This window comes from Fusarium oxysporum, chromosome VII, assembly GCF_013085055.1.
Source record: "Fusarium oxysporum Fo47 chromosome VII, complete sequence".
Classification (NCBI taxonomy): Eukaryota; Fungi; Ascomycota; class Sordariomycetes; order Hypocreales; family Nectriaceae; genus Fusarium; species Fusarium oxysporum.
In genome coordinates, this window is record NC_072846.1 from 3,019,727 (window position 1) to 3,042,715 (window position 22,989).

A 22,989-nucleotide genomic window follows, 5' to 3' on the forward strand; every position below is an offset into this window, starting at 1 on the left:
ACAAGATGCAGATCCTGCGTTACAGGACTTCACAGCTAGGTAGAACCCCTCCTCATCAGGGGCGTTCCTGAGCACGGAACAACTCCTCCTCGTCCGTAACTTGATTCGCATCAAACCATTTCTTCTCCATCTCCGAGCCTTGAGCTGGGGGTCTAATGCCGTTAATCCTCCAGTATTCAATATCACCTTCATAGATAGCCAGTTCCCACTTGATGCCTTTTGGTTTCATAATTGGCCTAAGAACATCGTCCAAGGCTTTCATGAAAAAGTCTTGTACATCAGGAGTTGCCAAAGTGCGTGCCACATGATAAATCGAAACAGTGGTTAATGCTTTTGGGGATTCCCCCCCAGCGAAAATGCTGTCGGCATTCAGCTCGATAAAGTGAGTGTTTGAGTAAAACGGGGGAAGGCCGACACTTGAGTAGATCTTGGTCATGCCTTGGGCAATCTGACGTTTGTCCTCAGGCGAGAAGGTACCGGTGGTGTGGTGAAAGACCCATTTAGGCGTGATGACGGTTTGAGAAAGTGATGAAAGTATTTGGACTGGATGATAAAGTCTTGATATAGTCTGAGTTGGTTCTAGAAATGAGTAGAATACGCATAATCCTCGTCTACTTATAGGCGGCAGCATGCATTGGTGTTTGGTGTGTATAGCTGCCTTGAAATAATACTGCATTCGTCTAGTACGAAACAAGCCGAGGTCCTCGGTCAGGTCTCGCACAACAGCCCTATCTTGACTAACCTTTCCAGCTCTGTAAATAAGCTACACAGCTGGCACATGTAGAACAATTTACCCGAGAAGTTCACAAAATGGAGAGCTATTGAATCTCCTCCCACTGTCGAGACGTATTACATGTTCGAGCTGAGGATCCGCTTTTTTGCGTAGCTAACCTACGGCCGAGGTGTACCTCCTCGAGCAAACCTTATTTAGATCAGCTGACAATAAGTAAAACAACAATCCGGAGATCTTGGACCTTTTACGTTTAGGTTCCAGATTGGGTGGAAAGCGGGGGCAAGGGAGGGTCGGCGGCTTTCTCTTGTTTCGATTACTGATCGTTCCGAATTCTCCACCGGCATGATTAGAAAATGTTTAATCATGAGTCTCCTAAAGTCGACCGATGGAAGGTCACTCCCCCCTCCCCCCCCTGGAGCTTTGACGAAGGCGAGTAGGGATTATAATGATGAAATCGCCGACGGGGTTTTGAAAGACCAGTAAAATAGAAACGCTATCACGCCGAACAAAGTTTGATTGACTATGTGAGATTCTGAATTGCATGTGGTCCTATAAGCCAGCCAATAAGACGATGCGAACGCTCAGTTTACCCAATTCGTAGTATAGAGTAACCATCCTCCCAGGGAAGCTGTGCGATCCGTGGCCCGTTTTTCTGACTAGCTACATCGATGACAACCCCACCTTAGTTTAATCAGCTCTGTGGTCACCGCAACTCATTAACGTACTCCACAAGTGAGTGTCCCATACAAGCGAGTGTCCCAAACACATTTTACACCTTAAACTGCCATTTTAAAAAACTACATCGAAAGCCTCAATCAAGCTTAAACTGCCTGAAAACTTAGATTCAGGCCAATGAACAACGGGAACACACAGAAGACATGTTTTCTAAATTCCATTTGTATTATTTAGAATATTACGAGGAAAAGCTATGTTCGCACTGTCTTTTCTCCTATTTTCAGGCATAGAACATCGAATAGACCGCCGAATGGTTTGGAGGAACCTCAAACATATGACTTTTTGCTCAGGAGACTATGGATAAGATTTTCAAGAAGCTAGCAGTGCTATGGCGGAATTTGCGAAATCCAATATTGCCATTTTTAGGTGCACAGTATAGGTGGGACACTCACTTGTATGGGACACTCCCTTGTGGCGTACGTTATACCTCAATTGGATTTTAAAGATGCCTCTCCAAGAAGGCAATCTGTGCAGCGATATTCTTCTCGAAAACATTGTCCCGGTAAACTCTGAAATGACCGCAATCCAGTTCAAGCAGCTCCTTTGGCTCACCAGCCATAGCAAACACCTCTAGCTGAGCCTGAGGATCTATGAGAGAGTCCTGTAGGGCCACGACCATGAACAGCGGTTTTGGTGCAAGCTGGGCGATAAACGCGCTAGGTTCAGCTCGAATGGCATGGAAGAAACTTTGAAGGGTAACCTTGTTCTCTCTCACCTTGCCCTTCTCTTGAATTATTTGTAAATGGTCCCAACTTTCCTTGGTACCCAAAACAGCGCCATTGTTGGAGTTTTCGGCCTCCTCCGCGGTCGCTGGAAAGATGGGGATATAGGTCGGCTCCATTGAAGTCGTTTCGCCACGGTCGCTATAGATCTTGGCAAGCAAAGTTTTGGGGAATCGCTCCCTTGTCATCCTGCCCGAGACGAAAGGGACTTGAGTAACGACTACTTTGATGCGTGGGTCGACTGCGCCGGCAGTTATGGCAATGCCACCGGAGTAGCTAGAACCCCATATCGCAATACGCTCTGAATCCACGTCTGATCTGTTTGAAACGTAATGAATCACGTCATGGGTATCTTGAGTCTGCTCGTAATTATTCGTATGATGTCGAGGCAGCCCATCGCTTGCTCCCCAGTTCCTATGATCGTACAGGAACACTGCGAAGCCGGCTTGTTGGAACCTTTCAGCGAAGATGTCAAGAAAGTTGTCTTTGATTCCGGAAAACTATAATACCATGCAGTCAGAGTGAAGTTCGCCATCAACGAAACGTATTGTGGCACACCGTACCCCTGGCGACATGACAATTACTGGAGCCACGATTTTCTCAACAGGAAAAAACCAGCCCCGAAGGGTAGTTTGGTCATGTGTTTTGATTTCAATGTCTTCGCGCATGACGCTGAGCTGTTTAGTAGGCGATTGTTTCAGAAGAATAGTAATGAGAAACAGGTGGTTTTATAAGATTTCATGTCCTTTATCACGAACCTCGGTAAATCTCATCATTGGTGTCTTAACCTGTGAGCCTCCTACACGACTACTGACCTCCCAGTTATTATCATACCCCGCGGTTCAAGCCAAGGTGTAGCCACATGAACTAACTGCCTCAGCGAAACGATATTTTTGGGCGTTCGTACTATCCGCCGGCAACCCCGCAGTGGCTACTCGGCGTGCCGTCAGCAAAACCGGCAGATGCCATGGCCGAGAAGGAGGAGGCTATGATTGTTGATTACAAAACAAACTATATCATCACTGCAACAAGTTCCTGACGGATTTGTAATACTACCCCGCATTTTATATGTGAGCATTGTCATAGCTACGTTGAGTTTGAAGCGTCTAATGTACCAGATTAGTGACCAGCCGAGTAGAAAGGCCTCACATCATCTCATCTCACTACTCAGTTTTTACAAGAGAGAATATATAGATTCATAGGGACGATTGATCGGGGTTTTAAAACCATCACTTACCTCAAATATCATTTATGCTGGGATTGGATGGTCTGATGACACAGAAACTCTTGTTCTATTCTCCTTTATGTTTTATTTTGTCACTGGATTATCTTTAAGTCATTAACAGTTTATTGGAATTATTCCGAACAGTCATGGCCGAACTACGCTCCGCTGTTTATGTTGCGCCCCCTACTCCTGCCATCAGACCTCCACCAGGTCCTCCTACTGGAGATTGGTCCCCGATTTCATGCACTTTGATCTACTCGGCAACAGAAGCGGTGCTTGTCGACACTCCCATCACAATCAAGCAGACCGAAGCCCTCATTGAATGGATCGAGAAGATTGCCCCCAATCGCAAGCTGTCCTACATCTACATCACCCACGGACATGGCGACCACTTTTTTGGCATCCCTCAGTTACTCAAGCGGTTCCCTTGGCCACCGTGGGGACGGTGAAGCGCATGGAGCAGCAGATTTCTGAACCCTATTTCAGCAAGACGTGGGAATTTCGGTTCCCAGAACAGATCTACCGGCCTTTCCAGTTAGCTCAACCGTTGCCTGAGGATTGTGGCCTGCAGTTCAAGCTTCAGGACCGTTGGGTCTTCCAGGCCATCGAGTGCGGACATTCGGACACATATGACTCTACTGCTCTTTGGGTGCCCCATCTTAAGCTCGCTGTCTGTGGTGATGTCGTCTATGGACAAGTACACCAGATGTTGTACGAAGCCAACACAAGGGCAAGGCGAGAGGAATGGATCCGAGGGATTGAGAAGATTGAGGCCCTGAACCCGGTCTACGTCGTTCCCGGCCATCGCCAGGCCGAAGAGATCGACGGAACTTGGCATCTGGCCGCAACCAAGAAATACATAGAGGATTTTGGGCGTGTGCTCCAAAAGAAACCAAAAGATGCTCAGGAGCTTGTTGGCCTAATGATTAATCTGTATCCGGAGCGGTACAACCCCAACGCCCTTCAGTTAAGCGCTGCAGGGGTCTTCATGGCGCCCGAGGAGGAACGAGTCTAACGATTACTAAAGGCCAGGGACAAGTCGAAACGGCCATCACTTCCTCACAAAGTTCCTTTCTATACATAACAGCGTTGTGATCATTAGGATGGTAGGAGGAAGCGTAGAGAGTTATAATGAACAGAAAGTTCACCCCGAATGCCACATTTTAGTATAAGATTTTCCTAACGAGTTTCACTTTTCCTGGTCTTGGTGTTGAGCAAGCCAAGATCCAGCGGTGCATTCTATGACGCGGCCGGCCACATGCTCACTTACAGGGTAGCTCATGGTTTAACCTCGTGCTCTTTTGAAGTCAAATGGGCCGTGAGCATCTGCGAATCTGTTTTCACAAGCATAAATTCGTATGTCGTCGGACCTGATTATTCGTATCGGAATGGAACTGACTATGAAACAGTTCTTGCTCATCACTTTGGAACTCCAGCTTTTATGACGAGAGGACTTTTGAACTTAAGTCATGCGTGCCCTCATTTTCCCCCGTGTTTTTCTTGCCTGTAGATTTTTGCTTTGAAAATCTCCAGTTCTTTCCGGATGGCTCCTATCCGACCAAGACCTAACATAAACTCCGTTGGCGATTTACCCCTCACTGGAAAAGCTCTCGATTTGTAATGTAAGAGCAGGGTTAGTAGTAAGCAAGCATTATGAGCTTCCAGACACCCCCTCCATAACTTGATATAAACTCCGACGGCGATCACCACATGGAGCTTTATCAGTGTCCTCGCCATGGCTTCCGCCAATGCAAGTGCACCTGCTAGAATTGACATCATCGAGGCCATCATACAGCCAATTGGCAGAGCACAACTTGGCGCTTTGCCTGTTGGTTCCAGATAGATGCGGAAGTTTTATGTATCTGCTGACGCGGCGTACAGGCAGCCATTCGACTGCGCGAGGAGCATGGTCGAGAAGACTACGAGAAGCCGAGTTTGTTTCACGAAACTCGACTGTTTCACCAGAATTGCAGGGGATTGAGTGCGCAGTGGCCTGGTGATTTCTAGGGCTATCATTTCGCATCGAAGAGGATCCTGTCTGCTTTTTGGACGCCAATCGCGAACTTCATAACAGATTATTTCCAAGGAGACTCTTCCTAGGCTAGGCTCCGGTCACGGTGTTGATCATGATGTTTTTCGAGACTGTACCTTTGAGTTAGCTTTGAGAAGATTTCCCATCCTTGAAGACGCACCCTGGTAGTAAAATCTTATCTCACCAAGGCTCGGGCTTTAGCTGCAAGCAGCTGAGATAGTTATCGAATAGGCACGGCAATTCAAAAAGGCCCGGACTTTATATTATTGAGTTAGTGTTTCTAGAAAAGTCCGATGATCGGCACTCCGGTGCTAAGTGGGTCCGGGGGCTCGGATAACTAGCCCAACAAATTTGCTGAGTCCAGGGTCAGTCTGGCGACACGTCAATTCGGAACCGGAGTTATTACTTTTAGAGGTTACGCCGCCAACCAAGGGAATGAGGACCGTCGTGTTAGGTCAGGGAGAGGGCAACTCTGAGACTAAACTGGTCAATGCATTTGCCAGAGCCGAAGAACTATAAAGGTTTCAATCGTGTGGTCCCACGTTACGTAGCGTAGCATAAAAATATTGCGTTAATAATTCTTTTCCCTTTATTTCCTACGACGCAGCATTGTGGCAATACACTAAACTGTTGCAAACTAAACACCATGATGGAGACTGTCGAAATTCCAGAGCCTTCAGGTTTGCCTCTTCTGGGTAACATTACATCAATCAACCCTGAGTTTCCTCTGGGGTCAATGGTATCGCTCGCTGAACAGTACGGTGAGCTTCACTTCGTGAATGAACGGTCATGAGAATTGACTAACAATTCGTCGCAAGGCGAGATCTACCGTTTGAAATTCCCCGGCCGAAGTGTCGTGTTCCTTTCCACGCAGGCTTTGGTCAACGAGACATGTAACGAAAAGCGGTTCAAGAAGTGTGTTAATTCAGCACTCACTGTAAGTAACGATCTACTCTCAGGGCTGCACTAAAGCTGATGATTTGGTAGGAACTCCGAGAAGGAGTTCACGATGGGCTCTTTACAGTAAGCATTCTCGGTAACAATGGCAGAACATACTCTTAACAGCAATGCAGGCCAAACTCGGAGAGGAGAACTGGGGTATCGCTCACAGAGTGCTGATGCCAGCCTTTGGACCCTTGTCAATCCAGAGCATGTTCGACGAGATGCACGACATTGCCTCCCAACTTGCTCTCAAGTGGGCACGATACGGACCCGACTCGCCCATCATGGTGACCGATGACTTTACTCGTCTGACGCTCGACACACTGGCATTATGTTCTATGGGCTATAGATTCAACAGCTACTATTCCCCAGTTCTCCATCCTTTTATCAAGGCAATGGGTGATTTTCTCACAGAGGCTGGAGAAAAGCCTCGAAGATTGCCTTTACCTGGAATTGTCTACCGCGAGCGCGATCGCAAGTACCAACAGGATATCGACACCCTGAGAAGTACTGCGAAGGAGGTTCTCGACGCCAGAAAGGCTGGTGGAAGCACACGGAAGGACCTTTTGACAGCCATGCTTGAAGGTGTCGACACGAAAACTGGCAAGAAGATGACCGACGAGAGCATCATGGATAACTTGATCACCTTTCTTATTGCAGGGCACGAAACTACTTCAGGACTCTTATCTTTCGCTTTCTATCAGCTCCTCACACACCCAGATACCTACCAGCTTGCTCAGAAAGAGGTAGATCAAGTGGTCGGCAAAGGGCCTATTCAGGTGGTGCATCTCTCTAAACTTCCATACCTGAATGGTGTTTTGAGAGAAACCCTTCGCCTTAACGCGACTCTCCCTCTCTTCACTGTCGAGGCTTTTGAAGACACTCTCCTTGGGGGCAAGTATCCCGTCAAGGCTGGCGAAACAATTCTCAACCTCCTCGCAAAATCACAACTCGACCCCACGGTATTCGGCGACGACGCAAACGAGTTCAAGCCAGAACGCATGTTTGATGAAAACTTTGCCAGACTGAACAAGGAATTTCCTAACTCATGGAAACCCTTTGGTAACGGTATGCGAGGCTGTATCGGAAGGCCTTTTGCTTGGCAGGAAGCTCTACTCGTCATGGTTATGCTTCTGCAGAATTTCAATTTTGTTCTTGATCCTAACTATCAGCTCGGCTTCAAGCAGACCTTGACTATCAAGCCTAAAGATATGTATATGCGGGCGATCCTGAGGGACAACCTTACGCCAACCACTCTTGAGCGCCGGCTGGCCGGTCTGTCTGTTTCAGCAGTAGAAATGGCCAATGCGGCGAATGGCGGCAAGTCTACTGACGCTAAGGAGGGTGTCCCTATGACCATCTTGTATGGATCTAATAGTGGGACATGCGAGTCGTTGGCGCAGAGAGTTGCAACTGATGCCGTGGCGCATGGGTTCCACGTCGCCAAGATTGATTGTCTTGACACGGCAAATGGCAACCTACCCACCAACCAGCCTGTTGTCATCATCACCTCATCATACGAAGGCAAGCCTCCCGACAATGCTGGGCACTTTGTTGCCTGGCTTGAGAAGACTGAGCAAGCGGCCAAGCTATTCAGCAATGTCTCGTATGCCGTTTTTGGCTGTGGTCACAAGGATTGGGTACAGACCTTTCACCGCATTCCCAAGTTGGTGGACGAAACTCTAGAAAGGTTTGGCGCTACTAGACTCATCGACATAGGTCTCAGCGATGTATCTGAGAATATGGTCTTCAGTGACTTTGAGACCTGGGAAGATAACATTCTGTGGCCTGCTCTTGAAGAGCGCTATAAGCCCGAGTCCAAAAAGAATTCTACGGACAAGGGACTGAGCGTCAAGAGTTCTAACCTTAGGGCCCTTACCCTCCGTCAAGATGTCAAGGAGGCGACCGTGGTCGCAACCAAGACACTAACAAGCAGCACCAATGCCAAATCCAAGAAGAAGCACATCGAGATACAATTGCCCGAAGGCACTCAATACAGAGCCGGAGACTACCTTGCTGTTCTGCCCATCAATTCTCAAGATGTAGTTCGCCGAGCACTGAGGAGGTTGAGGCTTCCAATGGATGCTCACTTGGAGATTACGAGCAGCACGCCAACGGCCCTCCCCACTGACACGTGTGTATCAGCGCTGGAGTTGTTCAGTTCTTACGTTGAACTTTTGCAGCCGGCCACAAAGAGGGTAAGAAAAAGAACACGAAAGCACACATGTGACATGAATCTAACTAGCTGTGGTAGAACCTTCTTACTATTGCCGAAGCTGCGCCCGACTCAGAGACCAAAGTTGCAGTGACCTCGCTATCCGAGGACAATTATATCGAGGAAGTCAGCAACAAGCGTGTATCAGTTCTGGAAATCTTGGAACGGTATCCCTCTGTCGAACTACCTATCAGAGACTTCTTGCAGATGTTGCCATCTATACGAATTCGTCAATAGTAGGCACCCCATTGCCACATTGCTTCACAACTTACTGACCTCTCTCCCTTTTAGCTCCATCTCCTCGTCTCCTCTATGGAACCAGTCTCGGGCCACAATCACTTTCTCGGTCCTCCAAGGACCCGCTTTGTCAGGTCAAGGCACGTACAACGGCGTCGCAACCTCTCACCTCGACTCTCTAGCTGAGGGTGACACGCTCCAAGTAGCCATCCGTTCATCACCTGCTGCTTTCAGCCTTCCCTCAAGCCCGGAACGTACACCCATAATTTGCGTTGCCGCTGGGTCAGGACTTGCGCCGTTCCGGGGTTTTATACAGCAACGAGCCATGATATACGAATCAGGTCGCAAGCTCGCGCCAGCTCTGCTCTTCTTCGGCTGCCGTGCTCCTGATCAAGATGATCTTTACCGCGATGAGTTCGACAACTGGCAAAACCTCGGGGCGGTAGACGTGCGACGAGCGTACAGTCGACATGGAGAGGGGTGCAGATATGTCCAAGACCGGATCTGGCAAGACAAGGAAGATTTTATCGAACTCTGGGAGAAGGGTGCTACGGTGTATGTATGTGGCTCAAGGGCGATGGCTGACTCGGTAAGAGAGGTCATGATTAGAGTGAGGACAGAGATGGAGAAGAGATCCGGCGGTGAGATGGACTTTGACGAGGCAAAGAAGTGGTTCGATGAACAACGGAATGTGAGGTATGTGATGGACGTATTTGACTAGGTAGATGGCTGCGTGAGGAATATAGAGAGACCGGGTAAGAGACAAGTAAATGGATTTTATAGTGCCTGGACTCGTAACCCAAGCATATTTCTGGCAAATTGACTGTTGAACAAATGCCCCGGCAGTTATTGTTTGCGCCGGCTGCCAGCCGACGATTAAATTTGTATGGGGAATTTAGTGGCGCCAGTAAGACATGGGCTGAACGACGATTAAAATCCGATAAAACAAAATGGTTGATTGTGTTGTTGGTCCTAAGTTACAGGTGTGTCTGAGAGAGCACAGCTCCTTACATATAGTATCCACATCCTAGTCACCAGCGGATCGGACCATCTTTGTCATGCCGCCTCAACAGTTAGATTAATAAAGCTAATGAGGTTCTGGATACACCCTCTACAAACTTGATACAAGCAACTACAGCTTAGCATCCGTGGCTTTCCTTGCCTGCTTCTCCTGGTCTCTCAAAAGTCTTCTCAAGATCTTCCCGCTAGGGTTCTTCGGTATCGCGTCAATAAACTCGATTCCTCCCTTCAGCCACTTGTGCCGGGCCTTGTGGTTCTCAACATGCTTGTGGATGGTCGCAGTCACTTCACCGTCAGATTTCCCTCCGGCTTCAGCCGTCTTGACTACAAAGGCCTTGGGCACCTCGCCAGCCTTGGCATCAGGAACCTGGATCACGGCGCAGTCGGACACAAACGAATGACAGAGGAGGTGGGCCTCGAGTTCTGCGGGGGCAACTTGGTGACCCTGTGGATGCGTTAGGTACGGGCTCCGAACCGTCGACCTCATGGGTTCATGGAGGGCGGGGGCGGGGGCGGGCTTACCTTGACTTTGATGAGCTCCTTGATCCTGTCCGTAACGACTAAATGCTCATTGCCCTTGGGGGATTTCCGGATAAGCACCTCGTCGCCTGTTTTCATCCACCGGCCGTCATCGTCGTGGACGAAGGTTGAAGTTGTAGAGTTTATATTGTTCAAGTAACCAAGGACAACTGTTGGGCCTTGCACAAGTAGCTCGCCTGGGGTTTCGTACTCGGTTACTTCCTTGCGGGAGGCGTCGATGATCTTTGCTCTGAGTCCGGGTAGAAGCGAACCGGATGAGCCGAGGAGGATGTCCAACTCGCTAGTAAATGTCACGACCGGCGAGGTTTCAGTCAGGCCTGGTCAAATTAGTCTCAACAACCTCCCAAGGGAACTCGTCACCGACCATAACCCTGGCCAAGATGCCAGTTGGGATACACTTTCAGGACTTCTTGCATTGTCTCCACTCCCAGCGGAGCAGCGCCGCTAAATGCAAATCGCACCGAGCTTAGGTCGTATCTGCTGCATAATTCACGATTGCTCAACATTTGAATCAGGATCGGGGGGACGATGGCCATCTGCTCAACACGGAACTTCTGAATGGCCTCGAGAAATGTCTTGAGCTCGAAGCGAGGGAGCACGACCAGCTCATCACCGGTTATCAAGGCGTACAGACCGCAAACGACGAGGCCGTAGATGTGGGAGAATGGCAAGATGCCGAGCGTGACTTGCGTCTCTAGTTTTGCCGTCTCACGTCCAGCTTGGTCAAAGAGTCTTAGCATCATGATATTGGATATCACGTTGCGATGGGAGATCATGGTCGCCTTCTTTACGTTGTGAGCTGTAATTCGATGACGATTATAGAAGGATAAAGGCACTTACAGGCAAGCCAGAGGTTCCACTGGAGTAGCATAGGTAAGCAACCTGTCTCGCTCCCTGGCCAGGAGCGAAAACCAGGGGTGGGAGCTCTGGCAGGGTCTTGCCCTCCTCGACTAAATCATCAATCGTCTTGAAGGGAACCTGCCTGTCACCAGGCATAGGTAAGATGAAGATACACTGTTCTGGGATGCCAACGGCCTTTGCGGCGGCCAAGGCTGTCTCAAGAAGACGGACACAGGTGAAGAGCGCATTTGCGCCAGACGATCGAAGATGGTGCTCGAGCTCGGCCGCTGAATACGCGGCGCTGGCGGGGGTTACGATGGAAGAGAGGCGGTGGATGGCGTGGGTGAATGGAATGTAGTCAATCTAGAAAAGCTGTTCAGTCAAGCGGTGCTATAGTATGGCGGATTGCAAGGAAACTGACCGTATTCAGCGAGAACACGCCGACGACGTGATCCCATTCGGTCCCCTCATGCAAATCGTAGCCGAGTCGCTTGGCGATAGCGCGGGCCATGAACTCCTCGCGCTGGAGGACCTCGGCCATAGAGTAGGTCTTGCCGGTGAGGCCACAGGTGAAGGGGTTCCTGGCCTTGGCGACAGGGTAGCGGCCACAGTTTTCGTTGTTCACAAATTCGGCGATGGTGATGGAGTCGGGAGGGTCTAGAACGTTGGGTTAGGCATTGGGGATGATAGCCCGACAAGGGAAGCTTGCCGAAGGGGAGCCTGGGGACCCATTTGGGAGTGGTGAAGACCATGGTGAGCTCGTGATGGTATATTCTTTTTTTCTTTTTTCTTTCTTCTTTTTTGGAGAGGGTGTAGAGGCGGGGGAATAAGTGACGAAGTTTGTGATGTCTAGAGTCGGCGGAGAAGAGAAGATAGAGACGATGCAGGAAGAAACCAGGATTGGAGAGCGGAAGAGGCGGCGAGCTACCTAATACTTCCTCTACTCTATCACCGCACGGTTCCGAATTCAACCCCTCACTCCCAAAAGCGGACACGGAAAGCTGGGGAAACTCTAGAATGGAACCCGCTGGTGGCACCGGCCAACAAGCGTCCTCGCCCCTCTAGATAGCTCGGTAAGTTGGTTCGGGGAACCACCGGGCTGTCAGTCCGGTCTCCGCGGCATCCGCCATATCGTTGCAGCGACGGCCCTCAGATACTGTACAGTATTGAACACCGACAGCTTTCTCTCCTACAACAATCGTTGTTAATGAAGGGTGGCTCCACATTTCAAGCATATGTATGTTTAAACACAGTGTATGCGGTTGGACATAGCTCATTGGCAGCTTCCCAAAGTCCTTACCAGACGTTGTTTTGGAGCAGAAGGTGGAAGTGTTCAACACTGTACGCATCTTTCTTCATAGTCAGAAGGTTCCAAAAGAAAGGATTTGCATCTATACTTGGCCTTCCCAGGTAATGCCGGTTGGTCCGATCAATACGACGGTACAAAAGCCACACGACGAATTGTGTAACAGGTTCCACCGTTCCATGGTCTGTTCCAGGCAAAGCTATGAATCCAAGACACTGAGATCGTTTTAATGACCAAACGACGGCAAGTGCCTATCATACCTGAGATTCACGTGCTATAAATTTCTAAGCCATTTGTTGCATATTTGAAGTTGTAATTGATATAGTGGTACAGTGTTTAATCAGGCGCCGCACCTAGATGAACAACTTTAACTTAGCATCGTTCCTCTGAGAACAGTATGTGCTGATGAGCTTTGGTAATGAATAATAGCGGCGGTCTTTTGTCAAATGACAATCCAAACCATGGCCCGATGTGGCCAGCATTCGGGATAGTTATATAATACACTGAAACGGGATTAATAAACAAACTTTACTCGAATTGCCTCGGTACTATTGCACGTGAGACACCATGACCCGCACCCCGACCCTTCTGGGCGACAGTTAGGGATGGCTCATGGTGTCTTTATTTGCTTCCTTCGTCCCTGTCTCGCATTTTGACTTCCTACGATTTAACTTCAAATCTTTTGTATTATCTTCAAGACATAAAGATGACTGGTGGGCACGCGAAACTGCTGTTAAACCAGCCATATACCGAGCCTGATCCAAAGAGCTACTCCTCCTTCCAGCGAGACATCTATCAATCTTTCCGACCGCTCATCTTCTCAACCAAGCCCTCCGAGTGGGAGGCTTTGGCACGCTCCAAAGTCCCTGTCACCAATTTTGGTTATGTTTATGACTCCGCGAGTAGTGGAACCACCGCCAAGGCCAATCTGGAAGCCTTCAATCGGTACCGCCTTCGACCTCGATTTCTCGTCGACGCTACTCGTCGACACGTCGGCATCGAGCTATTTGGTACAGAGTACAATAGTCCATTGCTGGTTGCTCCTATAGGTGTCCAGAGCATCATGCATCCGGATGCTGAGGAGGCCACGGCTAGGGCTTGCCGCAGCCTTGGAGTCCCGATGATCCTGTCTACAGCGGCAACTCGAACAATAGAGCAGGTCGCTGAGGCCAATGCAGACGGCCACCGCTGGTATCAATTGTACTGGCCCAAGCCACAATGTGAAGAAATCACGGCGAGTCTCCTGAGCCGAGCAAAGGCTTCCGGATACAAGGTCCTGGTCGTTACTCTGGACACGTTCAACCTTGGGTGGAGGCCCACCGATCTTGATACCTGCTACCTACCTTTCATCTGGGGCCAAGGCTGCCAGATCGGCTTGTCAGATCCCGTGTTTAATCGCGTCTTCGAAGAGTCGCAAAAGAACGATACACGAGGCTCCCGCGAGAAGCTGGCTGAGCTGTGGTCAATGATAAGGCGACCAGGCACCGTTTATGGGGCTGCTCGCATACTGTGCAACGCAAAGCTGTTACAAAAGTCGAAAGCATGGATGGATGTAATCAATTCAGGCACGTATCGCGAATGGGAACACCTGAAAATTTTAAAGGGATTGTGGGATGGCCCGATTGTCCTTAAAGGGATCCAGACAGTTAACGACGCCCATCTTGCCATCGATTACGGAATCGATGGCATCATCGTGTCAAATCACGGCGGTCGACAGCTTGACGGAGCTATAGCGTCTCTGGACGCCCTCGCCGACATTGCGGCAGACGAAAAGGTCAAAGCCTCCAATTTGGCCCTCATCTTTGACAGTGGTGTACGAACCGGCTCAGACGTGCTCAAGGCGTTGGCATTAGGTGCAAAAGCGGTTTGCATCGGACGCCCTTATGTCTACGGACTGGCTGCTGGAGGACAACAAGGCGTAGAACATGTTCTGAGATGCTTGTTGGCAGATACGGACAACATGCTGGGAAATTGCGGCAAGAGGAGCATCCACGATCTGAGCAGGGATGATCTTCAGGTGGCGCCGCAGAGCAAGTTGTAAGCAAGCGAACGGTTATATGTATCGATGCGACTGCATCCGCAGGGTTATAGCCCTCATTAGTAGTTATGACACACTTATCTTAGCTGGCAATGCGCCATAGAAACACAACAAGCCCAGCTCAAACGGTCACAGAGCGTTGTTGAGCGATAATTTACCTTTCTGGGGCTATTGCGGAACCCAGTTATGTGAAACACGTTCCCAAGGGGCTGTCTCTGACAAATAATGGGCTACTCTTGGTGACAAGTTTCTCTCTTGCAACCTCCACCCTCTCTAGTCCCTGTCCAGGGAATACCTCTACGCCTAAAATACGCCTCAATAAAGTCTGCCAATGAACCGCCTGCAGTACTGCCACTGGGTTTTTTCAAAATCCAACCGGGGGAGCTTGCTAAGACACTGGAAAAGCCCACAAAACAGAGAGCAGGAGAAAACAGTCGGAATCGGCCTCCAGACCAGCCTCGAGGTAGTCGGCAATTCAATGGAGATGGTAATTAAGTATGGCATTTAAGTTTAAAATGTGTATGAGAGAAGAATAAGTCTAGTTTTACAGTAGTCCCATAACAACAGAGACTATAAAATCTATCAAAAACTTCTGTTGATCACTTGCTTTGCCCTTTTCAACGCAGGTTTCTCTATAGCGGGGGTTTTCCGCTACAGGGTTTACAACAACAAGCCAGGATGGCTATAAATCCCCTTTCCAGATCGTGCTATTTGGACAGCAGTTTGGACTAGCGAGGTAACCTTGGCGATTTCTGATCTAACAGCTACCCTCTCGACAGAGCCTGCTGCTTTCCCGACCTGATCCTATTGATGAGAGGGCTAGATATGCTAGGTAGGTCGAGGAGAAATTGACCGAAGTGGATGAGATCGCCAAGGAGCCTGATGAATCGGAGCAGCCTCAGACGCGAGCACCTCAGCGGCAAGAAGTTGCTCGACTGGAACCCCCGGAGCGGTTCAGCCATCGATATTTAGAGATTGATGGATTACGTCACCAACAGGGACCAAGACGAGCCCATACACTCATCAAGAGACAAGGACATAGGGGCCCGAAAACGAAGCTAAGGCTGAAGATGATGCGGAAAATCTGCCAGATATGGGCAGAGTGTTATTCTGATATGCAAACAGAGCATGGGCGGGTTATTTTTCCGGGATGAACCGTCGCTTCGAGGCGTCGGTGCGAGTCATTCGGGGAGAAATCTAGCGATTATTCGGACCCAAGCTCGTTGTGGTCCAAGACTGCTACTCACCACCAGTGTTGCCAGCGATTAAGCAGTTGTGAGCATCGTCGTCATACCCGGGGGCCACCTGGTAGAGCTTCATCATCTAGCACTACTATGTATGTCGAGCTTGGGCTAGGGATCCTTTCGTCGGTACTTAGTTTAAAGGGTGTAGTTCCTACTCTTCCACTACCCCTTCCGTGGGGCAGAGTTTTATAAGGTTAAAGTCCTCTTACGTAAAACTATATGAGGCCTCCAGGTCGATATAATTTTTCAATACACGTTAAAGTTGCCCACCGTAGGGCGAGAAGTCAACCAGAAGGGCCATGACTGATCGGTTTAAAGCGACACTACAATGGTCAGCAGAAGAGTGGAAGGGTAGGACTCAGAGAGCCAAGCCAAAGGCGCGCCGACAAAAATACTATGGTACTGTTTTAATGAGGAAAGAAATGTTGGTCAGAACATGGAAGTCAAAGAAAGATTGTTCGATGAAGGATTGACGTTTGTGGATGGAGAGTGATGTTATCGGTGTTGATGTTGATAGAAGTGGAAGAAGATTGAACTAAGGTTGACGTTGTCTCAGGGAAAGGTGCGAGCAAGGATAAGGGCATTTATGCTGGAATCCTCTCCTTCAAGGGTGAATGACAATGAAAATGGGGGCTTCGCCATAGTCCAAGACACTGTCTTTATCAGAAGGACTAAAAACCTTTGGAACTTTCACGCTTTATCCCGAGCCTGTATCGTCTAATTGTTGTTTATATTGCGCAGTAGTGCTAGGTGAAAATATATATTTTATGAAACTTGATTGTTCATTAGTGAGATGAGAGTTCTTCTCAGGTTTATATCTCTAAATGATTTCATCTAGGACTTTAAACTTTAAATCTAGGACTTTCAGACTGTTATTCTGAATCCTGAAGGGAAGGGGGATCCCCGGATTTTCCAACACTAATGCGGCCTGCTATCATATTCGGCATCTTGCTGAATGGTAATGCTTTATCGCCTGGCTATAAGATCAACCACGTGGGCAATGGTGATGGCTGAGAGCCTCCTGCAAGGTCTGCCCGGCTACAACCCCACGTGACTGTAGCAACCAGTCTGCTTTGATAAGCGAGAAGCATGCATTATCGCTGCCCACTGAAAGCATCAAAATAAAGAAACACAGCGTGTTTCAATCGTGTCAGGCTCTTGTTTGACCGCGTTGGAGTCTCTGCTATTGGGCTTCCGATCACCACCTGGCTGCTTTCGTGGCCATTCTCGCTTATTCGGCTGTTGCCTTTGAGACGCGCGACGCTGGTTCAGCCTTGCCTACGTATGGTCCTCGAGGACTACAATCATGGTATGGTTGCCGGTAGAAATTAACTATTGTTATATCGTTTACCATGGTCCATAGAATGTCGCGTATCGTCACCGGTCGGATTTGTTCCACTAGTGGTTCAGGCCGTCTCCTGACGTAGCTTATAACTCTCGGCCGAGTATCTACGCTGTCCCACTAATCAACTGGGGAAGATGTGTCGTGGGAAAGGGGTGTTTTTATGAGGCAGCGTTGGCCTCGAGTCGTCCATGGCCCCTGGAGTAGGACGACGTAGTATCTTTCGGGGCCAACAAGAAGAGCAAGAGCACAGTCATGTGCCGACGAGTTTTTGCCGACGTTTTCCAGAAGGATTCGCAGGGTTTTCTTTTCCCTTCTGTCCATGTAAGGCAGTACTTCCATAGAGAGGACAGGGATTCAGTATGTCGGCACCTCCTCAGGGGCGAGGCAGGTATTTCTGCTTCAGGGGTGGTGGCCACAATGGTGCTGGTTCGGGGAGCCTGGTTTGGAGACTCCCCCGGGCCGTTCTGGGGCTCGGCATCTGTCCCGCCACGGTGGGTTTCTGCCGGTTGCCGCGCAGTCCGGGATTCTACTGGTAGAGTAGCTCCCTGCCGATCCGTCGGGTGCCGCAGAATCCCACGGAGTCGTTTTGATCGCGCCGGGCACTTTGTCACTTCGTCGGCCTCATTTGGTTCCAGGCAAATAACACATTGCTTAGGTCCCTCGAGATCTTGCGGTTTGTGACCCGGCTTACCGCAGGGCTTGTAGATCGGCAGCCGTCTGCGGCCACGCCGTTTGTTGATGATTTTGGCGGGTAAACTAGCTCCTGAGAGGTTCCAGAAGCGTTTGGTCGGTTCAAGAAAGGAGGGATACGATTGGGATTTTAGTTGGAAATCCGTCCGAATCGTAACGAGATGTCCTCAAGCTTATGGGGTTGAGCCCCGTTTGGCAGATGATCTCATCCTTTGTGGCTGTGTCCTAGTCGACCTCATTGCCTTGTAGATCTGTGGGCCGGCGAGGCATTCGCCACTACATACTGGTACCATTTCTGGCTGGGTTTGATTCTTATGGCTTCAGGTTCTTGGGACCACTCGTCCTTTTGTCGGATGAGAGCGTCGCGAGTGGCTGCATGGGCGGGACTGATCGCCCATCCGGAGGCAACCGGAATTGTGTGAATGGATCGAGGATTGAGTCTTGTTTTCCCAACGATGTGCATGCGGATGGCATAGTTGGTATGCTTTCTTGCGGAAATAATATCCATAGATAGGTACACATGTAAACTGTACAAAGAAACTCTACTGAAGCTCACCAACTTCGCTTACACAATGGTCAGCCTAAATATATAGTCAATAAAGAAACATTACGTCTACTGACTATAGAATGACTGTATATGGTGATTCTGATCCTGTAAGGCTATACGGGGTAAGAGATCTATGCATGCTGTGCTTTGGAAATGTTGTTAGTTAGAGGACCAAATTCCTCACCTCTCTTTGCCATTCTTTTTGGTCTTTGTCTGACACAACGGCAAGGAAATGCCTAGGCCAAGATTTCGACGGCAGCATATAGAAGACGAAATGGCAGAGGCTATATTGGATGTTACTCATGAAGGCTTTTCACCCCTTCAAGCCGCTCAGCGACAGGGAGTACCATGAAGGACTCTAATTAATGAGCTTAATGGCCGTAGGGCTCTAAAGGAGCAGATCCACCCCTAGTAACGCTTATTTACGAGCGAAGAGGATAGATTAGCTATCTTAATACTGTACTAGGAGTCCTGACAAAGTTGTATGCACCCGCTATTCCAGCCAGTTCATCCAGCATATCATCGGCACAAAGGCGCATTACTTCCGGGAGGGCATCCCGTCAGCGGGAACTCATCCCTCTCCAGCCTAGAAATCTCTTGCAAAGATAGATCAAGTAGCCTTCCATACCCTAAAGCAGGAAATCCATAGATGCGTATGATGGTGCAATAGTCGTATGTTGTGAGGTAGTGTTGTACAACAGTAAGGCCACGTGCAACGACCAAACGGGTAGAATTAAGATGCCGTGGCTCTATGTCTTCGTCTATGGCACTCTAGTCGTCTTGTAGACCTATATCCATAGGTGCCCCATCATCTCCAGCCTGTGGATTGAATACTAGACCTAATCCACCCTTCCCGGAGGGGACAATTAGTCCTTGTCGTAGTCAGTTACAGATACATTCCACCTTCTCGGGATTCTTGCAAGTAATTCGAAGCCGGTCCCACGAAGCAGTACGTCTAGCACTTGAGAATGCTCTCTCTGGCTCAGCTGTTTCAGGTGGGATGGAGAGGATATCGATAGCCATCCGACTGAGCCGTGGATACTGTGCCCGTTGCTCAAGACGAGACCACCACTCAAGAGGAGTACCGTCGATTTCAAGAGGTAGAGCGTTGATAAAGGAATCCAGATTGTCTGAATCGGTAGAAATATCCTTATGCTCCACCTCAATCGACCGGAAAAAAAAAAACCGATAACCGACCATCCTCCTTCAAGGGTACCGGTGTAGGACGACGTTCTGGTTCATTTAAGATAGCAAGTCCTTGATACTCTGTCCCCCAGATGTCACGAGCACCAGCAATAGCTGTTTTGTGCCAATCTCGGGCCAATTTTGCTGAGTGTATGTTAGTCGCTTGGAAGGATCAAGTAGTAAGGCGGCAGCATAGACCGGACATCTTTAATCATAGTATAGTATTTGTCTAAGACGAACCAGCCCATCTCAATGGCATGGAGCATCCGAGTATCCATTGAGCCAGGCTGTGAGTGCTGAACCTTGGCACTCTCATAGTGGAGGAGTAGAGCATCCATCAAGAAGAGGGACTGGGAAAAAGAAGAGCAACTCCCCTCGGCATATAGAGTTGCTGATGCAAAAGACTCAAGGAATGCATTGGTTTTGGCCAGTAAATCCCAATCAGAACCACTGAGAACAGTATCTTCAAGCTCTCTGCCATGCTCAAGTAGAAACTGATTGATCTGAACTTTCTTCCTAATGGCATTGTCGATCATCCTATACCAGGAGGACCATCGTGCGGCATTATCAATCCCAAGGCTGAGGCCGACAGCATCACGCCAGCTATCACTGTGGAGCGATGAGCTACGAAGCCAGACAGCAAGGTTATGGAGCATCTGGAGAGCTGGAATGCCTTGCCACCCAGTATAGTCCTCATCAATTCCAGTCTTCTGACTGGCCTTAGCTGTCGATTTGGGCCTTTTACCTTGCAGTACAGGCTCTTCCTGTTGTGATATGGTTTCTGCTAGTGTGGCGGCAAAGTTGTCGACCATATCCACACTCTCATCACTAATAGTAGCATTGAGGGCTGCTGTGAGAGCATCCTTAGATCGAGCAAGAAGGAAGGATGGCAAGGAGAGGCTAATGATATGACCAATGCACCGGATTCGACGCCTCTTGGGGTTGAAATCGATCCACTCTATGTCAGATAGGATCCAACTAGCTAGGGGACAAGCATACCTGGAGCTCTGCCTTCAGTTTCTCTGATAGTGCCTCCAAACACGTATTATTTGAAGTTTCATTGTCCCCTGTGTGGTAGCCTACTCTCAATATATCGAAGTTGCGTAGGACTTCCACAATCAAGGTTGCCTGGGCCTCACCACTATGACTGAATGGACATTCTGGCAGTCCTAAGAGCGCCTTTCGAAGTGTGTAGTTATAATCAACCCATTGGGCACACATTACTAGCATGGCATGGCGATGCGGTGATGTCCAGAGGTCAGTTGAGATATGGATCATCGATTGAGAACCCTGAATGAGATCTCTAAGCTGGGAAGCATATAGCCCATAGTTGGCATTTATGATCTTCATAGCCTGATCACGGGACGTAATCAGGCAGTCTTCAATGGCAGGATTGCATGTCAGGGCAAGACTCTTCATCTCAACCCAAGTAACTGAAGAGAATGTGACCCGACGCCGCGTGAGGAGTCCCACGATTGCCTCAACGTACCGTTGAGCATTGAAGACATTCCGAAGAGCACTGTCGGATGGTTGGAATGCTATGTATGAGTCTATGGATAGCTGCGTCGATGGCTGTGAGTTTTGAGACGTCTCACTAGCCTGGATAAGTTGCCGGTGTCGATTTTGATCATGGGTTATGGCATTGCTCGTGTATCCATTACTCCAGCGAGTTGAGCAGTGAAGACAGACGTATTCCCTTCGACCATAAGACTTCCGAACCCTTCCAATTTTGAGACTTGTTCTTCTCAGGATACTCAACACGGAAGAAGCTGTAGAAGTCCCAGCCCAGCCGCTCGATGGCTGTTAATTGAGCAGATGTTGAACTGATAGGCGATGAGCTAGCCATAGTCGAGTTTCTAGGAATGAGTGCTTAAGCATATGGCACCCTATGGTGCCTAAAGCGTCTAGGATTTGCAGTGAGATTCGCAGTATCAAAATAATAGAGACAGGGCAGCTCGGCCATAGCATTGATTGAAAAAGTCTTCACTCGCATGTGGAAAATACCGAATCGAAGAAACCTCTTAATTTCTATTTATTGAGGGACTGGGAGCTGGCTTCTTGTAGCTATGTTTCGTCATAAGAAGCATTGATGGTCTTTAGGCAGCCGTATGCTTCCTTATGCTAGTTGTGATGTGGCGTTCGTGCTGTCAGTGAAACTATTTACGACAGTTATCCTTGGCCGTGACAGAGCTTAACCGAGGAGTAAATAGAACATAAACTTATATGTCTGCCTGTTAACGGTGGGCGCCTAAGAGCCATAAGTGTGCCACGGGTCGTAGCCATCAATGAGGTCGCTTACTACTCAGCCAGTGGCGGATAGCTTCACGGCGTAACAAGGCCATCGTGACACGTCACGTTTCTGGTATATACGATAAAACCAATATCTGATTAGCTAACACTACCAACTTGCCCAATCATATGGGGCGCCTTATGGTTGTACAACAGTTGTTTGGGAAGTCCGGTAGTGTTGTACAACTATAGAACTGTTGTGCTCATATAACAACACTACAATACGCATGTATGAGGAAATCCACCCCTGAGATCGCCAGTAGCTGCAACCTAGAACCTTACATCCTTCGGGAAAACCCTCTCAGGAGAGAAACCCAAAGCGGCTGGAACGCTGTTTTGTAGACAAGGCAGTCACCTCGTTCCGCTATCAAGACCATCAGATATCAATTCAATGTAGCCCTGATCTAATGCAATAACAGACGTTATTTGGCGAGTCGTTCAGAAGAAGATGGCGCGGCCGTCTCTTGGAATACCGGGTTCAGAGGGACTTTCGTGAAGGACATGACATGCCAGGTCCTCCCTCAAGAGACACTCACTCACCCATACTGGAATTACAAAGTCAACGACAATTGCATCATCCCGGTCACTTCCAATGGCTCGGGTGTAGGCGACGGTCAGGCACTAAGCACATGCCGACAGCTCCTTCTGTAACGGACAAACTCTGGAAACCGACCCCGTCAGCCTCTCCGGGCTTTACCATGTCTGCGAAACTCCATAGCTAAGGAGCTATGGTCGTCATTCACCGACTTGGACGCTCGGGGACGGTGTAACTGGCTAGGCCGAGATAAGCCTCAAGTCAATTCGACTTGGTAAAGAGGGGGCTAGAGGCATCCAGGGTCAATACAATCATCAGATTCATGATTCAAACCAGCTTGATCAATAATCCTTGGATCGGATGTCCTGCACCGTATCAAACATTATTAATACCGCGCATCAATACCGCGGAATCTGTCACTTGGCGTTTAAGTGGACGGAGAGGTAAATGCACCAAAGCCCCGCATGATCGACGGACATGCATAAGCACCCCACTGGAGTAAGCACTGTTTTCGTTGGCCACCCGATACCAGACCTTTTCCGCTTGCAGTTGTCGCCAGCCATCCAAGT

General features: G+C 49.0%; 6 protein-coding genes across 6 annotated transcripts; 3 read left to right on the plus strand and 3 right to left on the minus strand.

Moving 5' to 3' along the window:
• Positions 1 to 55: 55 nt before the first annotated feature.
• On the minus strand, positions 56 to 631 carry FOBCDRAFT_139186 (putative oxalocrotonate tautomerase enzyme-domain-containing protein; the record flags this gene model as incomplete). The annotated part of the gene is made up of 1 exon (XM_059608036.1): positions 56 to 631. One exon carries the CDS (start codon positions 629 to 631, stop codon positions 56 to 58), a length of 576 nt encoding a protein of 191 aa, XP_059467615.1.
• Positions 632 to 1,907: 1,276 nt separating this feature from the next.
• Positions 1,908 to 2,858, minus strand: FOBCDRAFT_204457 (alpha/beta superfamily hydrolase; the record flags this gene model as incomplete). The annotated part of the gene is made up of 2 exons (XM_054706034.1): positions 1,908 to 2,690; positions 2,754 to 2,858. The coding sequence occupies 2 exons, from the start codon at positions 2,856 to 2,858 to the stop codon at positions 1,908 to 1,910; spliced, it is 888 nt and encodes a 295-aa protein (XP_054562009.1).
• Positions 2,859 to 3,561: 703 nt separating this feature from the next.
• On the plus strand, positions 3,562 to 4,430 carry FOBCDRAFT_242031 (beta-lactamase-like protein; the record flags this gene model as incomplete). Its single annotated transcript, XM_059610433.1, has 2 exons — positions 3,562 to 3,851; positions 3,902 to 4,430. 2 exons carry the CDS (start codon positions 3,562 to 3,564, stop codon positions 4,428 to 4,430), a joined length of 819 nt encoding a protein of 272 aa, XP_059465444.1.
• Positions 4,431 to 6,017: 1,587 nt separating this feature from the next.
• On the plus strand, positions 6,018 to 9,626 carry FOBCDRAFT_228121 (cytochrome P450). Its single transcript, XM_031175014.3, has 6 exons — positions 6,018 to 6,208; positions 6,266 to 6,384; positions 6,435 to 6,470; positions 6,521 to 8,587; positions 8,644 to 8,840; positions 8,896 to 9,626. Exons 1-6 carry the CDS (start codon positions 6,094 to 6,096, stop codon positions 9,560 to 9,562), a joined length of 3,201 nt encoding a protein of 1,066 aa, XP_031051799.2. The 5' UTR covers positions 6,018 to 6,093; the 3' UTR covers positions 9,563 to 9,626.
• A 347-nt stretch (positions 9,627 to 9,973) lies between these two features.
• On the minus strand, positions 9,974 to 11,993 carry FOBCDRAFT_242033 (uncharacterized protein; the record flags this gene model as incomplete). The annotated part of the gene is made up of 6 exons (XM_059610434.1): positions 9,974 to 10,306; positions 10,384 to 10,718; positions 10,766 to 11,186; positions 11,242 to 11,604; positions 11,663 to 11,898; positions 11,951 to 11,993. 6 exons carry the CDS (start codon positions 11,991 to 11,993, stop codon positions 9,974 to 9,976), a joined length of 1,731 nt encoding a protein of 576 aa, XP_059465445.1.
• A 1,260-nt stretch (positions 11,994 to 13,253) lies between these two features.
• FOBCDRAFT_139022 (FMN-dependent dehydrogenase) lies at positions 13,254 to 14,588 on the plus strand (the record flags this gene model as incomplete). The annotated part of the gene is made up of 1 exon (XM_054706037.1): positions 13,254 to 14,588. The coding sequence occupies one exon, from the start codon at positions 13,254 to 13,256 to the stop codon at positions 14,586 to 14,588; it is 1,335 nt and encodes a 444-aa protein (XP_054562012.1).
• Between the last annotated feature and the right edge of the window lie 8,401 nt (positions 14,589 to 22,989).

What these genes read in the sequence shown, in the direction of transcription:
- FOBCDRAFT_228121 (XM_031175014.3), top strand. Translation starts at nt 6,094, where the DNA reads ATGATGGAGACTGTCGAAATTCCAGAGCCTTCAGGTTTGCCTCTTCTG. An exon ending in GTGTTAATTCAGCACTCACT is followed by an intron (nt 6,385 to 6,434) that starts GTAAGTAACGAT and finishes ATGATTTGGTAG; the next exon opens with GAACTCCGAGAAGGAGTTCA. An exon ending in TCTATACGAATTCGTCAATA is followed by an intron (nt 8,841 to 8,895) that starts GTAGGCACCCCA and finishes TCTCCCTTTTAG; the next exon opens with CTCCATCTCCTCGTCTCCTC.